Source organism: Urocampus carinirostris, chromosome 10, assembly GCF_059441175.1.
Source record: "Urocampus carinirostris isolate Australia breed hairy pipefish chromosome 10, RoL_Ucar_1.0, whole genome shotgun sequence".
Taxonomy (NCBI): Eukaryota; Metazoa; Chordata; class Actinopteri; order Syngnathiformes; family Syngnathidae; genus Urocampus; species Urocampus carinirostris.
The window spans coordinates 24,454,926-24,477,773 of NC_142358.1; the positions used below are offsets into that span (position 1 = coordinate 24,454,926).

Consider the following 22,848-nt stretch of genomic DNA (forward strand, 5'->3'; position numbering starts at 1 on the left):
CTAAGCTGTCATCGTGGAAAAAGGAAATCCAAAACTATATTAAATGGTTATATTTATTCAGTGGTAAAGCTTTTTCTCATTTACCTTCATAAATAATTCGTCGCGAACATTTTATTTGCTGAGGCGGGAGAAATTCGCAATGTGTGAGGTGCAAGTCAGCCATACAACTTTAAGTAATTCCCGAGTTGCTGTGACAACAACTTGTAAAAGCAATTCACCCACCACACACCAAAATACACGAAAGTGAAGCGGTGAGGGGGGTGACCAGCGGTGCTGGGAATCAAATGGACTGAACCATTTCAAGGCAGTGGAGTATTTCTGACGCTGTGTTGTTCACATTTCTGTTTTGTTTTCCTTTTGGGAGTTTTTATCTAGCATTTTTCATCATATTTAGGCCTATCCTGTCCTTTATTAAGGAAAAGAGTCTTAAAAATTGTGTCATTTTTGGGTAGTGCTTAGGTTGGGGTGCTTGAGCACCCCCAAAACGGGCTGGAAGCGCCCATGTGGTGTACTAAAAGTCATAACTTTCAACATTGTCTCTACTTTTTAATGCAATTCCCCTCACCAAGCGATAAAAAACCCTTAGAACCACAACGCGGCACCTATTAACTCACAGCAAGACAGGCTGTGTAGAATAAAACCAAAGATAACTAAGTTCATTTTATTCACCCAAAATAATAACAATTAGAACAATTCTCTCTGCACCTTTCTTAGTTTTCCCCCAATTACAGTCAATTTAGTGTTGCTTACTATTCATACATTAGAGATTAGAGACTAGATGGGAAAAACGAGATCGGTCTGACAAATTATTCAAATTATTTTTACCATAAAAAAACATTTAGAAATACACAAAATATGGGGAAATTGTATAAATTGACAGGTACGTAAAGTTTTGTAGTTATTTTAATTTAGAGCAGCTCACTCACTAAAACAGTATTGTGTACATTTTTGCAGTTCTACTACCCTCTAGTGGTCAGTTTCGTAATTTAGTTTAAATTGACTTGCGAACGGCTGCATTTATAACCTCCATATTTCATTCGTTCTAATAAAATGTCAAATATCACCACCGAGCGTTTTAATCTTCTACAGCCACAATGGCATTGTGAAGGACATGGCATGATTTTCTTTGTCCTTGCTGCAATTAAAAAACACAATATTGTTTTGGGTTTTTTTTCTATTGAGGGCTATTTGTGATTTGTTATGTTGTCCATTAAACCCGAATTTATCGTAAATTTAATCAAATTGAATTCATAAAGATAGTCAGTGTCCGCTCTTGTGCATTTATCGTGAGGTAACTCCACAGTGACATCTTCTGGCCAAAGATAGGAAGTTAACAATCGGGGGCGTTATCAGCTTCCGGTTTCATTTCTGCAAACGTGGCGCCGACTACAGGAGGAATAAGGAACCACATAAACAATGTTGTGAGTGAACAATTTGTGGGATATCTTCCACATTACAAAATTGGTGATACATTTTCTAAGAATTGACGTACTGTTTGAACTTTGAACAGAATAATGTACCTAAGAATAGCGATTCACATTTTTTAGCCAAGGCACACTTTTTTCTCCGTCAAAAATATCCTGGTGCCAGTTTCATGTTGTTTTAATCTTTAATTATCATGCTTCTTTAAGATAGTCACGGTTGGGTAGGGTTACTTTAACTGGATTACTTTCAATTACTTTTGGATTACTTCAATACCAAATATGCTAATAAAAGACAAAAGAAACTAAATATGAATACAATTATGACTCACAACACGTGGTAAGCTTTCTCTCCTGGCTTTGATCTCTTTGATCTCTGGCAAAACTAACATAAAATGAGACAGAAACAAAATGAAAATAAATCCAAACAGCTTGCCAACATCCTTTTCGCCGTTCCATGTATTCCGTTACTCCCCAAGCCTGCACAAAATTTGGTAATTTTATTCATATTTAGTTTCTTTTGTCTTTTATTAGCATATTTGGTATTGGAGTAATCCAAAAGTAATTGAAAGTAATCCAGTTAAAGTAACCCTACCCAACCCTGAAGATAATGTAATAAAGGTCTACACAGATAAAGGCAACTCGACTTCCTGAATTGACAGTACTATATAAAGCGGGGGCCAAAAACCTGCAGCTTGAGTCGTATGAGACTCTTTAGCACTGCTTTTGTGGCTCCGTGGAGGTTTTTCAGAAATGCTGGTGCAAAAAATATATTCTTTTTAAATTTGACTTAAACTGATATAATATGTAAAATTTAATGATGCTAGCATTTTAATTTAACATATTTTGCAAACAGGGCAGCACGGCGGCGCAGTGGTTAGCGCGTGTGCGGCACAGTTCTAAGGTCTTGGGAACCTTCTGTGTGGGTTCAAATCCAGCTACCGGACTTCCTGTGCGGAGTTTGTATGTTCTACCTGTGCTTGCTTGGGTTTCCTCCGGGCACTCCGGTTTCTTCCCACATTCCAAAGACATGCATTACAGGTGGATTGGCCGGTCCAAATTGTCCAGAGGTGTGACTGAGCGAGTGAGTTGTCTGTCCCTGTGTGCCCTGCGACTGGCTGGCAAACAGTTCGGGGTGTCCCCTGCCCACTGCCCGATGATTGCTGGGATGGGCTCCAGCACCCCGCGATCCTGCTAAGGATAAGCGGTGCAGCTAATGAGATGAGATGAGATATTTTGCAAATTTTACAACTTTTTATTTTCAAAAGCTGCTTCTATCAATCGAATGTTACTTTAGAAGCCTTTTTTTTCATTGAATTTTTGTTTTATATAAAAGTTCTTTTTTTTCAATACAATAATGGCATGCTTGGGCTTCCATAATAACATACTCTTGCCGTAATTCACCAGAGCCTCCACAGACTCTGCCGTTATGCCGCCTGTGACATTACATTAGCCGAGTCTACTGAGACAGCCCTGGCTAAAGTAAACAATGATCTCCTCTTAGCAATGGATTCCGGTACCTCTACTTTTTAATGATTGCAATTCCCCTCCAAAATGCTACTTTTTCTGGATCTCAGTGCTGCTTTTGATACCGTGGACCACAACATGTTACTTGTTCGTCTGAAATACATCAATATCTCAGTTAACGTACTATCGTGGTTAAGGTCCTACCTGTCAGACAGGATGCAATGTGTTAACTACAGCAATCTGACCTCTAAACATTCTAATGTCTACTGTGGTGTTCCACAGGGCTCGGTACTTAGCCCCCTTCTTTTTAGTATTTATATGCTTCTGCTTGGTGATGTTATATTAAGTATAATATTAGTTTCCATTGCTGTGCAGATGACACTCACCAGCATCTGCCGCTGGAGACAACTGGAAAGTTGTAGAAATCTGGAGGATTGCTTATTGAGATTCAAAGATGGATGTCACTAAATTTTTTGTGCCTTAACCCAGAATAAACTGAAATGTTGATTGTTGGTCCAGCTCATTGTTGTGAGTTGTTTTCAAACATTGCGCTGAAACTAGACAAATGTGATATCACCCATGGTGACTCAGTCAAAAATCTAGGTGTTATATTTAATCCTGATCTGTCGTTTCAGTCACACGTGAAAAATATTACTAGAGTAGCTTTCTTCCACATCCATAATATTGCGAAGATTTGTCCGATGCTGTCCCAATCAGATGCAAAGGTTGTAATTCATGCGTTTATTACTTCGCGGCTTGATTACTGTAATGTATTGCTTTCTGTTCTCCCGATGTCTAGCATCATACGTTTGCAGCTGGTTCAGAATGCGGCAGATAGACTCTTGACTAAGACAAAAAAGTTTGAGCATATTACTCCTGAATTGGCCAACTTGCACTGGCTCCCAGTCCACTTAAAATGTGACTTTCAGGTTCTCTTACTAACATACAAATGTTTGCATGGACTTGCCCCCTCTGATTTCTCTGATTTGACATCCTCCTATGTTCTTACATGCAGCCTCAGCTGGGAAAAATGCTGGTCTACTTGTCACTCCGTGAGCCAAGAAGAAGTCTGCAGGCTTGAGAGCGTTCTCCATCCAAGCCCCGGTGCTGTGGAATGCTCTGCCTCTGGAGAAAAGATCTGCAACCTCAGTGAAGGTTTTTAAATCTTGACTTAAGACCCACTTTTATGCTGTAGCCTCTTACTTTTCTTTTCCTATCTTTTCCTGTTTGCCTGGCTGGTGGTGATACGAGGGAGAAGGACAATTCGAGATGAGTCTGGACCTGAAGCATGTCAATGCCTGCATTGACCAGCCAGCAGTGAGGGGAAGCTGTGACCTTGCTGTCACAGACTTTTTGGACAATTGTACAGGCTTGAGGTTTCATCCCTGTAAGAGACTTTTTGACAAATTTCAACATGTTACCTATTGTTCTCTTTTATTGATGTTCACTATGGTTTGTGTATTGTTACCCAATGCTAAATCTATTGCACCCTTGTCATCCTGGAACGGGGATTACCACTTGTGAGACCCTTTTCAAGGTTTCTTATTTTCCTCATGCTGAGGTTTTGGGTTTTTCCTTGCCCGCATGTGTGTTTAAGTTTAGGAGATAGATAAATGTCACTTGACCTGGCTTAAAAATTTTTTTTTTCAATCGTACGGTCAAGATTAAAGTAAAATAAATTTTGGATCATTAAGCAATTCATCATCATTATTATTTTAAACATTTAACCAAGATCGAGTGGGACCAACAACATATTTTTAAAAATATAATTTATATTTGCAGATTTTCCATGTTTGAAAATGGAAAATGGATTGTGGATACAGTATGCTTATATATTTTTGGGGTGTGATTTTGTCGACAAAAATGACACATTCTTAATGTTTTCTAAAAATGCTAAGAATGAATATGAAATATCAAATGACAAATCTTTATGTTTAAAACCATTTTTGTGTGTTTTTTATTAAAAAAAAATATTTTAAAAGGCCTTGCATTTCTTGCAGCACCAGACATGTTTGAGTTTTAGTTCTCTTTGGTCTGTAACGGCGCATTCAACATTTTGGGTTGGCGAAATTTTGCAATCACCATTGCTCAGGGTGTAACAGATGATTATTTTTGGTTCATAATTTTGTGGTAATTTGGGATTTTATTTTCTATATTTTAATCTAGGGATTTTTTTTTAAAAAGTAAAAAAAACAAATACTTAAAATTAGCAAAAATGGTCTTCGAGTGGAACCCAAAAATGTTCTTACTTTTTTCTGTTTCTTTTTTCTTAAACTAAAAACGGAATAAAATCTGAAAAATTATGTGCAATATTTTAACTTAATTTGATGTATTCAAATATGTTCCTATAGAGCAATCATAGAGTGTCATTAAACAAAAACAAAACTCAATTAATTTAGTTCCCTGCACTACCTCATGAGCAGATAAAATAAAACATAAAATGTTGCAAATAAGTGATCTAGTGCCACCTACTGACATGGATGAATGTTACAGTTACTCAGCTGATCACTGTAATAAAAATAAAGATACTGAACAATGGCAGGCTTTTAACAAAGATTGAATTGGGAAATGTTCTGCAGCACACTAGACAAGGTCTCAGGACACATTCTTTGAAAAACACTGAATTGGTGATACATTAAGACCTGATATACTCTCTGAACTTTGGACATAAAAATATACCTTCTTCATGCACAGTATTCAAAGTAATTGAGCTTGAATCTAATGAAAGGACCATGACGTGACGACTTGGGCCCCTTATTTGTTTGAATATGCTAACACAGCTAGCAGGGCATGTAGTACACTACATCTATTTCCGTGTTTCCCCAATGACTTAAAGGGACAGTGTGCAATATTTGAACACTAGATGTGCATAGCACAGTCAAACGTGCACTACAAAGTACACAAGAATCACACACTACAGAAACTTAAGAGACCAAACCGCACCATTTTTTCTCATTTTTTTGTTCAGCCTTACACAGGATTTTTATTTATTGGGTACCTGTAGGAGCAAAATGGTGGTAGACAATCAGGTCAGCTCTCTCTAGGTCAGGGGTCAGTAATAAAAAAAAAAAAAAGTAAAATATCTGGAGCTGCAAAAAAAGCCTTATACGGTATAACACATTTTAAAATAAAATAAAAAAAGATTCAAAATCAGATATTTTTTTATACCGGTAGTCATTCTCATACAAATGTATACAGAAAAAATACACTTGAATCATGCAGTTTTCACAAAGTATAACACCTACACAATGTACATGTACTAGCGTATAGTTTTACCCATACAATTACTATAAAAAATAATTTTAAAAAAGGAAATTCATTTTGTATCAATTAAAAAAAAAATTACACCCTGGAAAAACGTTACGAATGTTTGATCTGTGTTCGTCCAAGAGAAACCAGATTTAAAAATATATGATTCCCTTCCATCTTCTTTTTCAGTTCCCAAGCATTTTTGAAAAAGCTCCAGGGAGCCACCAGGACGGCGCTAGAGAGCCACATAAAGCTTGAGAGCCGCAGGTTGCTAACCCACCCTCTAGGTAACCCTCAAGTTATGTACATTTTAATTTCCTGGCCTGCGAGTATTTGAAAAAAATGCATGTTTGTATGGTATACGATGCGTTTTGGATTATCAATTGAATATTTATTACTTTTTATACCACTAGGAGGCGCTAAATTATACACAATGCCCCTTTAATTGTTTTTGTTTTGTTCTTGTACTTTTGATTCTGTGAAACACATTCTGTGAAACACATTGAGTACCGTATGCATATGCTACACCTGGTCTCCAACCTTTTTCAAGATGAGAGCTTCTTTTTGTTACTAATTAGCGCAAAGGGCACTCAGTTTTATATGCGTTTCTAAAATAACAACTTATCATGTTATAACTATGTAGTTACTATGTTATTGACGGGTTGAATAGACTTAGTCGACCATTCAACAAAAATCATTTTACTGGAAAATCACAACAACCCAGCACTGGTAAGTTATTTTCAGAATAAGGTACGCGAGCACCTCAACTATCCCGAGGGGGCACCCTGGTGCCCGCGGGCACAACATTGCAGGCCCCCGCGGTACACATAAAAAGCTGCCTTGCCTTGTTGGAAATTGCCAAAGTGCAAATAAACTATAAAAATTGGATGAGGAGTCATCTGGTGCTAACATATTGATGACGGGCAGGGCCATTGTTCATACCGTGAAATTCAACACCATAAAGAACTTAATCAGAGGTCACAGTCCAAAAGAAACAAGATCACAGAATGAATGGCTCATCGGGAAACTACATCCCATAGGCGTGCACATGATTTATTAAAGCCCAGAACACTTAACAAAATAATGAGCCCCTTTAAAGGAACATTGTGTATTACTTAGCATCTCCCAGTGGCAAAATAAAGCTTCATTTATTAAAATAAAAACAAAATTGATTTGAATACATAGCAGAAATCATGAACTAGCATCTCCATTACATAAAATACTCACAGGTTGATAAAATTTATATTATTTTTTCATCACATAAATCTCACCTAGCAGGTGCTGGCATAATATCCACCATCTAGCTGCTACGGGTTCCCCTAGAACTCAAAAAGCTTGTAAAAAGGCTGTCTATAACATGAGAAGAAAAATGGTACACTTTAGTCACTTTAAGACTCTGTAGTCTGTATTTTTCCTTCTACTTTGTAGCACTTGTTCGGTAGCACATAAAAATATGACATCTAATGGTCAAATTTTACGCAGTATTACTCCATCCATCCATTATCTGCACCGCTTATCCTCAATAGGGCCGCGGGGGTGCTGGAGCCCATCCCAGCTATCTTAGGGCAGTGGGCAGGAGACACCCTAAACTGGTTGCCAGCCAGTCGCAGGGCACACAGGGAGACAATTCGCTCGCTCATTCACACCTAGGGACAATTTGGAACGGGCAATTGACCTGACATGCATGTTTTTGGAATGTGGGAGGAAACTGGAGTGCCCGGAGGAAACCCACGCAAGCACGGGGAGAACATGCAAACTCCACATGGGAGGTTCGATCTCATGACCTCATAACTGTGCCGCACATGCGCTAACCACTGCGCCGCCGTGCTGCCCCCGGTAAATAATTTCCAGATATCAGAAATTTCGATTACCATACTAATATGGTAATCACTGTACTTAAGAATGGCTGTGCACCATTAGAGCATCACCTGCGTTTAGACGGGAGACCATTTTTGGGGTGGCATTTTCCTTTTTGTCAGGGTCATTGGCACAAAATCCTAAGAGTAAGACTGAGTCCAGATGGGGATTAAAATCCTGAAATAGGGATACTGACAGCCCAAATATGTAATTTTCAACATATGTTTTGTTTTTAAAGGAAAACCCTCAAGATGCAAAGAATCCAACAAAAAAAACAAAAGAAAACTGGAAGTGTAAACGCAGCCGGTCAGTCATCCTCTTCATCTTTTTTGAAGAAAAAAATACAGTCAACAAAACTAACATTGCCGAGTCAGCCTTTTTGGGGCATCTTTCACATCCAGGCTAACCTACAAGACCGCCTGTGAAAGATGGTTATATATCTAAACGTCTTACCCTTTTTCGTGGATAGACGGACACACAGACAGAGAAACAGATATAAATCCCAAACAAAAACACTATCAATTTCCCTGCGGGTTATGCTGATAAATCACAGACAGATTTTCTTTTTTAAACTTTATTCACAGATAAGATTTTATATGTAGGGAATATATACAGATCAGTGTTGGGTGTATTTATCTAACATCAAATAATATACCATTTTAGTCATGACATTAATCCAATCTTCTAATCTTGACTAAGGCTTTATGCATTTTCCAAAACTGTTTACCAAATAGCAAAAACACATGCAAGGGGAAAACTTATACAGTAGTATAGGATTCACAAATGCATTTTGAAAATAATTTACTCGGAAATATGAAGGGCATTGAAACTAATATGGCTTTTGGTTTCAATAATGGAAGCCATGCCCATTAAATGCCTAGCGATGTTGTTTTCTTTGTACAATGATAGTAAAGATGGGAAAAGCGGAAGCAAAACACAAGCAACTAATCATCAGTAGTTTTTTTTTTGCAGTCCGAAGATCAAAGAGCAAATGATGATATGCCAAAAAAGATGTTCACGTTTTGTAGGATTACAAAACACATGGATGAAAAAAAGCCTCCGGTGCGGTGGGAGAAAAAAGGTCGCTTTGACAACACAGAGACACTTATCCCTCCTAACAACAGTAACCATCGCAGTACTCTCAAATGAAGAGGCCAAAGGCTTTGGCTACATGGAAATCCTGTGAGAGAAACTTGGAGCTTATTATTGCATCATATGCTAGGACAAATATTTGCCTGAGGTGGAAAAAGGAGACAGGATAAGGAAGAACATAGGATGTGAAATGAGCGGTAAAGTGCAACATGATCAAATGCAAATGGTGCTACAGTAGCTGGGGAGGTGAATGGGACGTGCTCTGGATGGGCTTCCAGGGCCAAGACTGCGACTGTCCCGCCTACATGTTGTCGCAGATGAGGGTCTCCACCACGAACGTGTTCTCGAAATGACGAATGCGGTGACAATCCTTTGTCTCTCGCTTGGTCATGCCTGGAAAGGAAACGCACCGCAGATTAGAGGTAAGAATCGGGCTGAATAGAATCCAGCCTGACTCAACCCAGGCCCCGGGAGTACTAAAGCCCGACCCTGATAGAGTCCGACAAACTCAATTGATTTGCAGGACCGAGCCTTAAACCCAAATATAAAATTCATAATTTGCTTGCGAGGATTTGTGAGGAGAGGTGATTGATGTTAGGAAATTTAAGATAACTTTCGAATAACGGAATATAAGTTAAACAAGAATTTATAAACCTTTAAATCTTGCATATTTCTGTATCTGTAGAGGTTCCATTAACCGACAGTTTTCGATCATTGACGGATTGTTTTCAAGAGTTGACGGGAACATTTTTACGCTGTCCTTTTTAAAGGGTTGAAAATTGGGCCATAAACCACAGCACATCCTTAAGAATCTAGCGCGGCACATTAAAAGAGAGAGGCCGACAGACAATAAAGAACAATGACAGGTGGATAATAGACAGGAAGGAGTTCTTTGAATTGGCCTTGCAAGAGTTTAGTAGAGTACGTGTTGTGATGAAGTAACATCTGTTTTATTTTGTAGACTACGGTCTTTCGTGGCCAAAACTACTCACGGCCTCGAAATACCTCAGCGCAAGTTGTGAAAAGATACTTATTTAATCAAGGTCTTTCTTGTAAACCATGGCCCACACTGCTAGCTCTGACACAGACAAGGCATTACACTCTTTTCCTTTTAAGTTAAGTCTATACACATCCTTTGAGTATACTGTACATTTTAATAAACATATATATTTTTTTCTAAAAGTCAGCAAGAGTGAAGTCAGGCCCGACCCGAACATAATAATTGGCCTAAGAACTTATCTCCAGCGCAAATGGTTTGAAATCCAAAACAGAGTTACTGACCACCCTACGATGCGTTTTTGAGATTAGTGCAAATTCCGGAATACAGAGCACACCTTATTAGTTGTAGTTGTTTACGTCACGTGTTTTTGGACCATTCAAGATGGCGATAATAAAAATAAGTACATATTCACCATTGCCCCAAATGAAAATAAGGGCCACGTTGCGTAAAATTTGAGCTTTATATTTCTAGGTGACAGTGCCAGGGCAACCATACTGTGGAGAATAGTGCCAGATTGCAACACAGAGGTGAGAAGTCGTCTTTTCGTGTTGTTGTAATTGGTGGTTACCGTGGTACAGACCAACTTGAATTTGCATTTAAGGAAACTGGTAACAATGACTTAAATGGTACCGAAAGAGAACCGTTTATGATAGATAACTTCTACTGCTTTTTCATTCAAATGTATAAATTGAGGGCTCGATTTAGGGGTGAAACAGTAGAAATATCGTATGTTGTAAATATTGAAAAAGGTACTGTAAAACTTCCCATTTTTTTCCTGTTTTACATGGATAATGTTGGTAAAATAATGTACTAATGTCTCTGGAAGGGCATCATAAATGGTTCCAGACAACACCGTGTTTAGTATTAAAAGCGAATGCTTTGTGAAAAGAGTAGCTCTCTGTTTTCCTTGGTGCCGCCACGAAAAAAAAGAAATATGACGCATTTTATTTAAAGCCGCAGTGATTAAATTGTAGCAAAAAAAGTAGCAGCTTGTAGCTACTCACGTCTGCGGGAAACGCGGCGGTTCAAGCGGTACGTGTCTTTCCCGTTGCAAAGGCGGTAGATGAAGGGGCCCAGCTGGCGCATGTTGTGAACTTTGCCGGTCACCACCATTTCTTCATGAATGATGTATGTCTGAGGCAGATATGTCCCTTTCTACAAGTCCAAAAGGAAATGCAAAGTGAATTAGTTTATTTGGGAGAAGAAGGTTACTGACAAGCAATGTTCCCTCTAATTTTCCACGGGTCTGAGCGTTCACACAAAGTCGCTTGAAACAACAGTGAGCAACAGCAATCCCAAGTGTGGCAACTAAATCATTATCAAACATGTCCAAAACTTGACATCAAGTGACATTTTGCTGAGTTTCCGGCACTGCAAAATTATTTTTCTCTTTTGAAAGAAATGACTCATGTACTATTGCAAAGGTTGTACGGCCTACAAACGTCGTTTTGTTTTTACAATTCTTTCACAAGATATCCATTTCTTTTTTTTCCTGATATTGTCGCATAATACTAACATTTTTGGGGGCTTAATTAGTCGGTTGCAAGATACAGAACTGAACTTAATCACATTTTTTAGTGGAAGTACAATGTTTGCAACAAGATTCACTTGATATAATTGGAAATTATTTGAATGCAACACAAACTTTTTTTCCGTGTTTTTTCTACTTTTTTTTTTTTTAAAAGTTCCTTTAAAAAAAATCTCACTGTATTTATTTTTTCCTCGCTGTTACTTTTTTCTTTTTGTTCTCTATTTGCTTTTTTCCTTTGTTTCTTTCTTTTCTTTTTGTTCTGTTTTTTTTCTAAATTTTTCCTTCCTTTTTCTCTTCCTTTTGTTTCTTTTTTTCTCAGCTTTTCACTACTTTTTCATTTTGGTATTTTTTTCTTTTTTGTTCTATTCCCCCCTTCCTTTAAGTCATTTTGTGCATAATTTTACATAATATTTGGTCATGTTGGGATTAAAGAAGCAAAAAAAACCTGAAGAGCTGTTTAGGACCCGAAAGAGCCGGTTCTTTTTAGTGAGCTGAGCCGTAGAAGCCGGTTCTCGAAAAACTCTACTGACTTTACTCAACTTCGTTCTACTTGGACCTTGACTTCAAAATACCGCCTTTAGAACACAATGTCAGTGGAACCAGTCTATTTTTACCTTCATGCGCTGTAACTTTGACTTAATTTGCTTCTCAATTAGCAATTTTGAGCCCTCATTTTTGTGAGCTAGCTAGATTTTCTTGTGCGCTGAGAATGTGCCGGCAGTGCGCGATTGCGCACGCGCGCAGTTTAGAGGGAACATTGCTGACAAGCCAATGGAAAATTGGCAAATAAGAGATGCATTAAGGGAAAATCCCTCGAAGGAGGAACCATATAAATATTATATAAATTTACACAGGAGTGGGCAAACTGAGTCGCGGACCGCATTGGGTTAGAACGATTGTCAAAAGGGAGGATTTTTTTTTTATATGTACCTATATAGTCTAAACTCCTACACAAAGAATTTAGATAAAGTAATAAATTAGGTCCCTTTTTAAAGCCCTCAATTTGATCATATGCATTGGAAAAACTCCAAATGCAATATGGCTGTCTCAAAAGTTTTTTTTTTATTCAGTTTGATTAATATCTTGATAAATAAAATAAAAGTGATAAAAATAGCAAGTCAAAAAAATTGTCTGAATGTTGGGGACACTGGAAATAATTCAAAAGATTTTCATTAACAGTCATTTTTTACCATTTCCACATATTGTCATTATATTTTTAATATGTGGCCCGTGGGCCGTAGCTTGCCCACACTGTGCAATATATTTAGGGATTCCCAAGCCTACAATGATGTAATAAAATTCTAGTTTGATTCTCTTTAACCTTTTCTACTGTTATTTCTACAGGTGCGGGGTAATTCTTACTGGCAAATTAAATTTTACACATTGAAAAATATTTTTCTTACTATGTTGGCCTGGTGAGGGATGGGCGCCACCAGGCGGTCCTTCCCCAAGACAAACCACAGTATATGGTGGTTAAGGGATCCAACCAACTGTCTTTTCAATTGATCTAATAAAGTAGATAAAAAGCTGAAAATTCTGCTCATTGTAAGTATTATTTTTTTGTTATATGATACATAATGAGAAACATTATCTGACATCAGCTATTTTATAAAAAATTGATCATTTATTTTTTTTTCCTTGTTTTACTGTATTTTTAATTTATCTTGAACATTTTGTGTCTGCTTTAGTTTTCTTAATTTTGTATATTGTTGGGTATATTTTATATTAAGTTTTTGTTCATGTGATTATGTGATATATATATTTTAAATATATACATTTCTAATAGCCACCATCTGACAGTTTCACTCATTTTGAAAGTTATGTTTCTGATTTAATGAGAAAAAACATTTCAAATTTAGTAAATATTAAAAAAGGAAATACAGCGTTTGCCAACGAGATCTTTTGAATTTTCACCGTTATGAGAATTAAAAAATATTTTACTTTCTAATTTAATCCTGGCTCATTTGAGAGTTGAGTATTGAGTATTCATGCCTTTTTCCCCCCAAATGACACGCATGATATGGTTCAAAGTATGACAGTCAAAGTCTCAGTTAAGCCCAACAACTCCCAAGAAATTCTGAAGATAAAAATAAAACAGATGCGAGATAAGACAAACACTGATTCCCAGATTCACTGCCTAAAAACACTTTTTTTTTTTTTTTTAACAAAAAGAACACAGTGTTCCAGATTGAAATGTGAAATATGAGGGGACAAACAGGCATGAGTTTATGATGGGATACCAGAAGGTGAAATTTTCCAGATTTAAAAATTCAACGGCCAAATATAGAATATAAAACATGCAATTCTACGGCTCAGATCCCCTTTTCAAGCTGCAGGTTTCAACATTCTATTTGTAAAGAAATCACACTCATTAAGGTTTAACACATTTAATCAATTTGATGTTTGGCTATTATAAGTGTACTGTGACGAGCCTGACGCTGGAATGTAGGCAACTCCATTTTCTTTGAGCTCCTATAAACAGTTTCATGCTTATTTTGGGGTCTCTATTTTACCTGTTGGGTCTCTGCCAAGAAACAATTCATGCATTACCTTGACATTGATGAGAAGTTCCCGGAGATTGCGCGGGGGCATCACAATGGTGGTGTTGAGCTCAATCACGTAGCACTTGTCCAGGGCAAGGTCATGGTAGGCGGTTAATCCCTGGGGAAAAAAAAGTATGTTTATTAAAGATAAAGATAAAAAAAAGAAATGGGTTTGTACTGTTTGAAAGTCATTTTAATAGAAAGTAAGCTTATCAAGTTTATTCTGCTTGTTCCCGTTTTTGACATTGGACACCTGTAAAGGGGATTGCATAGGGTGTCAGTCCGTTCTCTTGACTGTTATGCACTCGGCCAATAGTATTGCTGTTCTTTGATCATCACCCAATTTTAGGTAAATCCTTTGAAAAGTGAGAGCTATGGGCCTATGTTAGTGGTGCGTATAATATATTAGACCTGATGGTACAAAATGCTGCAGCGAGGCTTTTAACCAGGACAAGAAAGTCCGATCACATTACGCCGATTTTGGCTAACCTGCGTTGGCTCCCTGTTAGCCTAAGATGTGATTTCAAGGTTCTTTTGGTATTATACAAAATCATACATGGACTTGCTCCCTCATATCTTTCAGATTTGAATTCCCCCTATGTTCCGGTCCGAAGCCTTCGTTCTGAAAGCACTGGTCTACTGGTGATCCCAAGAGCCAAGAAGTGTTCCGCAGGTTCGAGAGCGTTCTCCATCCGGGCACCGATGCTGTGGAATGCTCTTCCCCCTGAGATTCGATGTGCAACCTCAGTGGAAATGTTTAAATCTAAGCTTAAAACACACTTCTACTCCATAGCATATGAATAACATATATTTTTTGTTAACAATATCTCTGTACTATTTGTAATTGGAACATCCATTGCAGCCTGATCATCCTGAAAGGGGGATGCCACATGTGCGGTCCCTTCTCAAGGTTTCTTCATTTTCCTCATGTTGGGGTTTTTGAGTTTTTCCTTGCCCTCATGTTGGTTCCAGATCGGGGGATGTTGTAATAATAGTCTGAAATAATAGTCTGTGCAATAACCTGTGCAGCCCTTTGAGACGCCTTGTGATTAAGGGCTATACAAATAAAAATGACTTGACTTGAATTAGACCTAGGGTCACCAAGCTGTTTTAACCTCAAAACGACTTCTTTGCAACTGATTAACGTAAAGGGCTACCAATTTCATAAGATGTAATTCTGAAATAAATGGCATAAGGTTATAAAGATGTAGTTACTATGTTAATTTGATTCTACCACAAGGTTTCAATAAGTTAACTTCCACTATATGTATATGATCCAGGGTCAATATTAGGATATTATTATATGAAAAAGATACCGATAATGTTTATGATGTCTTGTTCCAGTTAGAAAACTATCTATCTATCTATCTACCCTTGTCATATCCCTCGAGAGGGGTGACCAACAGCATACAAAAACAAAAAAAATCAAAACAAAGGGAAAAAGTAGCAAAAAACACACACAAATTTTGTGGAACATGGCCAACCCAAATGCCCAAACAAGTTAAGCACCTCGGCACCCAAGTCGATCATGCTTTCGTCCCTCCAGGTGAAGCGGGACACAAGAAAGTGGCCATGTCACTCGGGTCAGGGTGACACAACACACTCTTCTGTTCAACAGCAGGGCCCGACAGATTTCACTGGTTTACCCCTGCCGCATCATACTGGTGCCCTGCCCATCTCTTAGAACGCATCCAAACATCCCACTATCCTTTTACAACACCTCCCCACTAATTCCGATCACCAACAAAAGCTCTAGCTTATACTATATTTAGACCTCTTTCCTGCAGTGCACTCATAACACCATCTAGTTAGAAAACAGATTAAATAATCCCCCACTATAAAGCGATTTACTTGTCAAGGCTTCTCAATTCATGGATTTGCATCCTGCATTGTGGTCTTTATTCTGATTGGCTAATAAGTCACCCGCTTATTATTATTTGGCGGTACAGTAGATATTTGTAAAGAGAAATGATAAAGGTTCATACAGTATTTTTTGTTATAATACATTATTGAGACTGTAAAAAATATTAGTGTATTTAATTGTATTTTTTTTGTAAAAAAAAGAAAAAAAGAAAGGCTTTTACAACACCGATTTAACCTATCGCAGGTTCTTTTGGAACGTAATCCCTGCAAAAAACAAGGAATTACTCTATTGCCAATAAAAAGCACTTTTCTGTAAATTCTAGAAAAATAAAACAACACATCAAATGTTAGCAATCTTCTGAACCCAAATGTTTTTTTAACAGATACGTGGTGACCTCGGGCACAGGTTGGTGCGCCCATTGGACAATTCAAAAATGCTTACAATTGTGAAATGTGTTAAAATATGATATGACTAACTTGACTGATAACATGACTCAGGCAAATACAATATAGAATTCAAAATAATTGAAAAATAATTGGTAAAATAAATGCTCAGCATATTTTAGTGCCTGAAAAGTGCCTCAAGCCGAGTCCAAATCGCAAGGTGCTTGCTCACTTTGTGGAAATCGTGGATGATGTCAGCAGGATCGCTGCCTCCAAAGTGAGGCACCGGCACGGAGATCTTCTCGTAGTTGTCGGCTAAGTAGATGCCCACGTTTTCCGCCAGTTCCTGTCGCCCACGCAGCGGCGCGTACATGGAGTCCTCGTACACCACCTTGCAGTGGAACAGGTTCTCCTCTGGGGCCTGTTTGCAAGCATTTTCCCGAGGAAATGTGAATTAAATCTTACGTAAAATTTTAACAACAGGCCACTTTTTAACAGAAATGCATGTATTGCTGTAAGCCCAAAAAAGGTGACCTACATGAGGGATGAAGTAGTAGCGGTACACGTAGATGGAGGAGAGGACCAGCCCGGCCATGAAGATCACCAGGCCGAAGGTCAGGCAGCAAAGCCCATTGAGTGGAGACTTCTTTGCCTGCAGTGGTAGGACAAGCTCGTCCTCCTCCTCCTGGGAAAAAAATAAAATCATAAAACAGTTTGATCTCCCTTTGCAAGCATAGACAGTATTTACTTATTCGTTATGTTTATTATTATCAATATGATTATTATCAATTATGTTAAACCCTCAAGGAAAACACAATATTTCTTGCTTGGACATGTTGTTTCTCTGTTAGTAGTTTGAAGGTTGATCATTAATGCATTGGTTAGGAATAGCATTATCTTACTATAAAGTAAGACGACTAAAGGAAGGATGAAATATTTATTTGCCTTAGTTTGGTGCATGAGATTTACAGTCGGCATCAACTACAAGTGCTGAATATCTTGAACAAACCCCAATGTGCTCTTATTTTGTTATTTTATTTCATTCACTTAAAGTTAGGGATTTTTTTATGGTCTGGATTTATATAGCACTTTACAAGCCACTGAAGACCTCCAAATGCACTTTACATTGTGCTTCTCACTTACACATTCACACACGTAACACGTAGGCGCTGGGAATCGAACCTGCGACCTCTTGATCCCAAGACAAGAGCTTTACCTCCTGAGCTACTGAAATATTTTTAATATTTCACAATAATAGTACTAGTACTTATTATAGCAATTGGCTGATTATTTTGACTACTTTGATTTCTTATTTTACTTGATTATTATCATTCTCTTATTTACCTGAATTTTTTGCAAAATTAAGACATATTCATCGCACAGATATTTTCTTTTTTTAATTTTTTTCCTTATTTTAACAAAAATTATTAGAGACATGTTGGCCTATTTCAATACTTACTTTTGTTACCATTTTCTTCTTTAATTGTAGTTTGAAAAAGTAAGTGTAAAGATAATTTTTCATATTAATGTTTAAACTTTACTAGTCCGCCTGGAACTTTTTTTTCCTTCAATAATTGGATATTGTTCTAATAGATTTAACTTTTGTGTAGCGCAACCAAAAACGAGTGCTACATAGAACAAGGAAAACTACAAACTACGGAGACTCAAAGTGACCAAATTGCACATTCTTTCTTTATCAATTTTTCCCCTGCTTTTTGATTTTTGAAAAGAGTAGCATGATAGTAGACAATCATGTCAGCTTCTACTAGGTAAACTTCATGATATGTAAAATAAACACAAATTTATTTGCTTACGAGTATTTAAAAAAATAATGCATGTTTGTATGAAAGTTGGGCGGCATTGCAGGGCAGTGGTTAGGGCATGTGTAGCACAGTTCTGAGGTCATGAAATTGAACCTCCTGTGTGGTTTGCATGTTCTCCCCATATTTGCATGGGTTTCCTCCAGGCACTCCAGTTTCCCCCCACATTCCAAAAACATGCTTGTCAGGTTAATTGGCCGGTCCAAATTGTCCCTAGATGTGAATGAGCAAGCAAAATGTCTGTCCCTGTGTGCCCTGCGACTGGCTGGCAACCAGTTCAGGGTTTCCCTTGCCCACTGCCCGAGGATGGTTGGGATGGGCTCCAGCACAACCGCGACCCTACTGAGGATAAGCAGTGCGGATAATGGATGGATGGATGAAAGTTCATGTATTTTTGCTTACTATTCAAATAAATGTATCTATTTTTTTAAACTAATGGTTATTTTATCAGGTGCTAAATAATACACAATATGTCCCACTGAGTCACGCACTTGTCTTGGGATCAAGAGATCGCAGTTCGAATCCCGGCTCCTCCGTGTTACATGTCGAAGTGTCCTTGAGTAAGACACTGAACCCCTAATGCCCCTAATAAGCAGGTTAGCGCCTTACATGGCTGCACGGCCGCTATTGGGAAATGTGAAGCACATTGTAAAGCACTTTGGGAAGTCTTCATTGACTTGAAAAGCGCTATATAAAATCAGATGATTTCATCATTTCTGGCCTTAAATATTGAGCAACATTGTCTGCTGAGGCAAAATTACAAATATTTTTGTATATTTATAATAACTGATAAACATTCAGAGGTAAATCAATTTATGGAATTAACATTGATACTAAGCCCTAATTATAATACTTTACCTATACATTTCCCATCCCCAGTTAGGATTTGTGTATTTATTCCTGCAAATTAACAGGGGTTATTGTTACAGTTTGTCACAAAAACGTTTTCACATGGCCCTCTTCTTGTGCGGCGGAATCAATTTCCTTCTTTGTAAATTGTGTCTAATATTACCCGTGTCGCAAGCGCCACAGGAAGTGATGCGAGTACTTGGCAAAGAAGAGGCCAAGATGCTGTAAAACCTGCGTCGCCGCCTCCAGTCTCACAGCCCTTCTGCCAGCATCACTTGCACACGTCTTATGTTGGCAGCGTGTCACTATTTAGTAGCTGCTTTGAGGTGCTCATGACGAATCAAATGGAAGAATAAACTGCTGATGGGTGTGTGCATGCAGAAATTTAAAGGAGGGCAGCGCTAGAAAAAAATGACTGCTGATGGGTATTTGCATGGAGACCTTTAGTAGGGGTGGGTGTATAGTTACAAATATCTATATTATCGATACCAAGCGAGTCCTTGGATCGCATCTATATTCATATCCCAAGAACTATTATTCGTTCTTCCACTAGTTTTCTCTCTGCATAGATAAGGAAGCTCCTCTCTCACTCAGCATGTATCACAACTCATTAAGTCTGTGCATGAGCAGGTGACTGACAGACACACGTTTAGCCCCTAGATAGAAAACGCAGCGCAATGTGGATTTTTAACTACAGAAAAGAACACTAGGTGTAATTTATGTGGTTAAGTGGTCTGCTACTGTGGCAACACCTCAAATTCACATAATTACATGATCAAAAACTCAACCTGCAGAGCGCAACGAGCTGCAAGTAAAAATGTTAACATGTTAATGTTCCAGAGCAAAACCCTGTAAATCCGTTGTCACCATGGCCACAGAAATAAAAGGGCTTCTTACTGACAATAATTGCTATCTACCTACCCCGGTCACCTCCCTCGAGTGGGGTGACCAACAGCAAGACAAACACATACAAAAACAAAGAAAATAAAAAAGGAGCCAAAAACACACATACAATTTTTGGACCATGGCCAACCCAAATGCCCAAACAAGTTAAGCACCTCTGCACCCAAGTTGGTCATGCTTACGTACCCCCAGATGAAACGGGACACAAGACAGCGGACATGTCACTCGGGTCAGGGTGACCCAACAGACTCTTCTGTTCAACAGCAGGGCCCGACAGCTTTCACTGGTTTACCCCTGCCGCATCATAAGGGTGCCCTGCCCATCCCTTATTGTTATAGGGCCAATAATTTCTAAATATTGCGAAATGGAAGATATCGAGTTGTCCTGTTGTTAAAGTGACCATTTGTTTCTCAGGGTCATCATCACCCTAAACAAGTCTGCAAAACTTAAGGGTTTATTATCCAATGACCATAACGTTTTCAAGCTATTAGTATGGGCATTGAACGATACTACCCGGTGTGTTGGATCGTATCGATACCAAAATTTACAGTATTCCCCACCCTCAGCGTTTAGCTGTATTTGTCATTTCTCATTTTGATGTGTGGTGTCGCTGAAAGAAGATAGTTGGACAGACTAGATGAGTGAGAAATAGGACACAAATGTGCATGCGTAAACAAATCGTGGGACACGCAGTCCTTTGTGTACTCGTATCCCACGCTTTTATTTCACACCAGCTGCGAGCGTGACACACCACCGAGGCCTATTTTGTCTCCTCTCCAAGTCTGGGGATGAACACAAAGCGCTGCGGTTTGTGTCCGTTGTCACCTTGCAACGAGAGAGAAGCTGCTCTTAGACTTTAATGCGATCCTGCAGGATTCGCTGCATCTGCCATCTTGGCAGCAAAGCAGGAACGGTTTTTGTTTTCCCTGTTAAAAGAGGGTAGTTAGAAATACGAATTATGTCCTGGACTGTGATGTCAGGTTAGCGTGTTTTGGAGCAAATAGTAAATAGCGGAAACGCTATTACTCAGTTGAATGGAAGCTTAAATAAGCGTTAACGGAAGCCATCGACGTTCGGGTAGGTTTTGTCGTCAACAGAATGGCGACACGGTCTCGTGTCAAAATAAAACAAACGCAGGTAACCGGAAAAAATGAGAACTTGAACTCACCATTGAATGGGGGACGAAGATTTCGGTCTTGTTGCCTTCATTTTGTTTATCGTCTTTCTGGCCTGCGACAGGCTGGAAAGTTATCTTCACCATGTTGCAGAGTGTTCTCGGTAGCTAAATATGTTGGTCTTCGTGGACTGCGGATGATGTTGACGAGTCGGAGACAAACAATACGATTCCGGTGACAGGAGAGGCACCACTGAATAACTCGACCGCTTTCCGTTTGTCGGTCGCTTGCTCTACCGGAAGTATGTTTTAGCCCCGCCCATATTTTGTCATTTTTAAAGGGACAGTGTGTATTTTTAGCGCCCCCTAGCGGTAAAAATAACTTCCTCATTTAAAAACCAAAACAATATTGTATGCGCAGAAAGTCAGGTGCATAACAGCGACGTAAACGGTGTGCCGATGTCAAGACATTTCACATGTGAGATGTAAGTTAGAAAAGAGTTGTATTTTTGTGATACCATCATAACTGTTTTGAAAAGTATTGAACACAATTTCTATTGTTTTATTTATTTATGCTTCTGTTGTGCAGTGGTTAGCATATTCGCCTCACACGTGAAATGTCCCTGGTTCGAGAATGTTCATTGGTTTGATCTGCTTTACGGCATGAGTCATTACCGCCAGAATCAGATCAGTGAATGGGTTCAAGAAGAGAGGTTCACACCGCCCCATTCCAACACATCCATTATCCATCGATCCATTATTATCTGTACCGCTTATCCTCAGTAGAGTAGCGGGGGTGCTGGAGTCATTTTCAATAAGTGGGGAGAGGACACCCTGAACTGGTTGCCAGCCAGTCACAGGGTACACAGAGAGAGAAGACTAACCCGCTCGTCTACACGTAGGGACAATTTCAACCGGCCAATTAACCTAACATGTGGGAGGAAACCCACGCAAGCACGGGGAGAACATGCAAACTCCACACAAGAGGTCCGATCTCATGACCACAGAACTGTGCCGCATACGCTAACCACTGTGCCACAGTGCTGTCCCATTCCAGTACACAATGTTTTTTTTTAACAGAACCAGTGTTGGGACTAAAAGCGTTATTTTTCCTAAACTAATTAATTTTTTTGCCGTTACAACGCCGATATCGTTACTGATGGTCAAAAGCGGTGAGTTACTTTGGCTGCAGAACGCCAACGGTGGCGTTTCCCTGCTCACCTCACTGTTTTCAGCAGCGCAATTTTTTGCTCTTCTCCGAGTTTTCTTCTTGGATCATGTTACCATTCAAAATAGCTACTATTATACAGTTAGATAGCAATTACTAATACATTTTTTACTAAAGCAACAAAAGAAAGGGCTAATGGGTGAATGAGGCAACCGACCCATGTCGTTCGCAAACGATACGGCTCTATAAGCCTTATTTTGGAAATGGGCTACCCACCAATCGGGAGCCGGTTTCGTTTGAGACGCTATTTTTCTCTCGTGATTGGTCAAAATGCATTTTTTTAGCGATTCTCTTCTGTTGACTTTGCATTTTTAGAGTATAAAAAAGTTATTTTGTGTTTTATTATTTTCTTTGTATATTTGTACATATTTAAATTTATGCTTCTTGTGTTTTTCAGTGTTAACGTGTAAGTATTCACATTTCTTTATTTTTTCCCCTTTTATTTCATTCTAAATAATAATAATAATAATAATAATAAATGGTAATATACGGATTAAACAACAAAACAACCAAACGAGTCATTTGGG

At 38.6% G+C, this 22,848-nt stretch overlaps 1 protein-coding gene across 1 annotated transcript; it reads right to left on the reverse strand.

Annotated features, from left to right (window-relative positions):
- Positions 1-8,552: 8,552 nt before the first annotated feature.
- itm2ca (integral membrane protein 2Ca) lies at positions 8,553-21,393 on the reverse strand. Its single transcript, XM_088345615.1, has 6 exons — positions 21,148-21,393; positions 16,946-17,092; positions 16,640-16,828; positions 14,168-14,278; positions 11,091-11,241; positions 8,553-9,479 (listed from the first exon to the last, which is right to left on the reverse strand). Exons 1-6 carry the CDS (start codon positions 21,238-21,240, stop codon positions 9,388-9,390), a joined length of 783 nt encoding a protein of 260 aa, XP_088201741.1. The 5' UTR covers positions 21,241-21,393; the 3' UTR covers positions 8,553-9,387.
- Positions 21,394-22,848: the final 1,455 nt, after the last annotated feature.

Bases quoted from the DNA above. Each gene is read 5' to 3' on its own strand.
- itm2ca (XM_088345615.1), bottom strand. From the start codon at position 21,240: ATGGTGAAGATAACTTTCCAGCCTGTCGCAGGCCAGAAAGACGATAAA. The intron at 16,829-16,945 runs GTAGGTCACCTT...GCTTGCAAACAG, and splicing joins GCTACTACTTCATCCCTCAT to GCCCCAGAGGAGAACCTGTT. The intron at 14,279-16,639 runs GTGAGCAAGCAC...TTTTTTCCCCAG, and splicing joins TCATCCACGATTTCCACAAA to GGATTAACCGCCTACCATGA.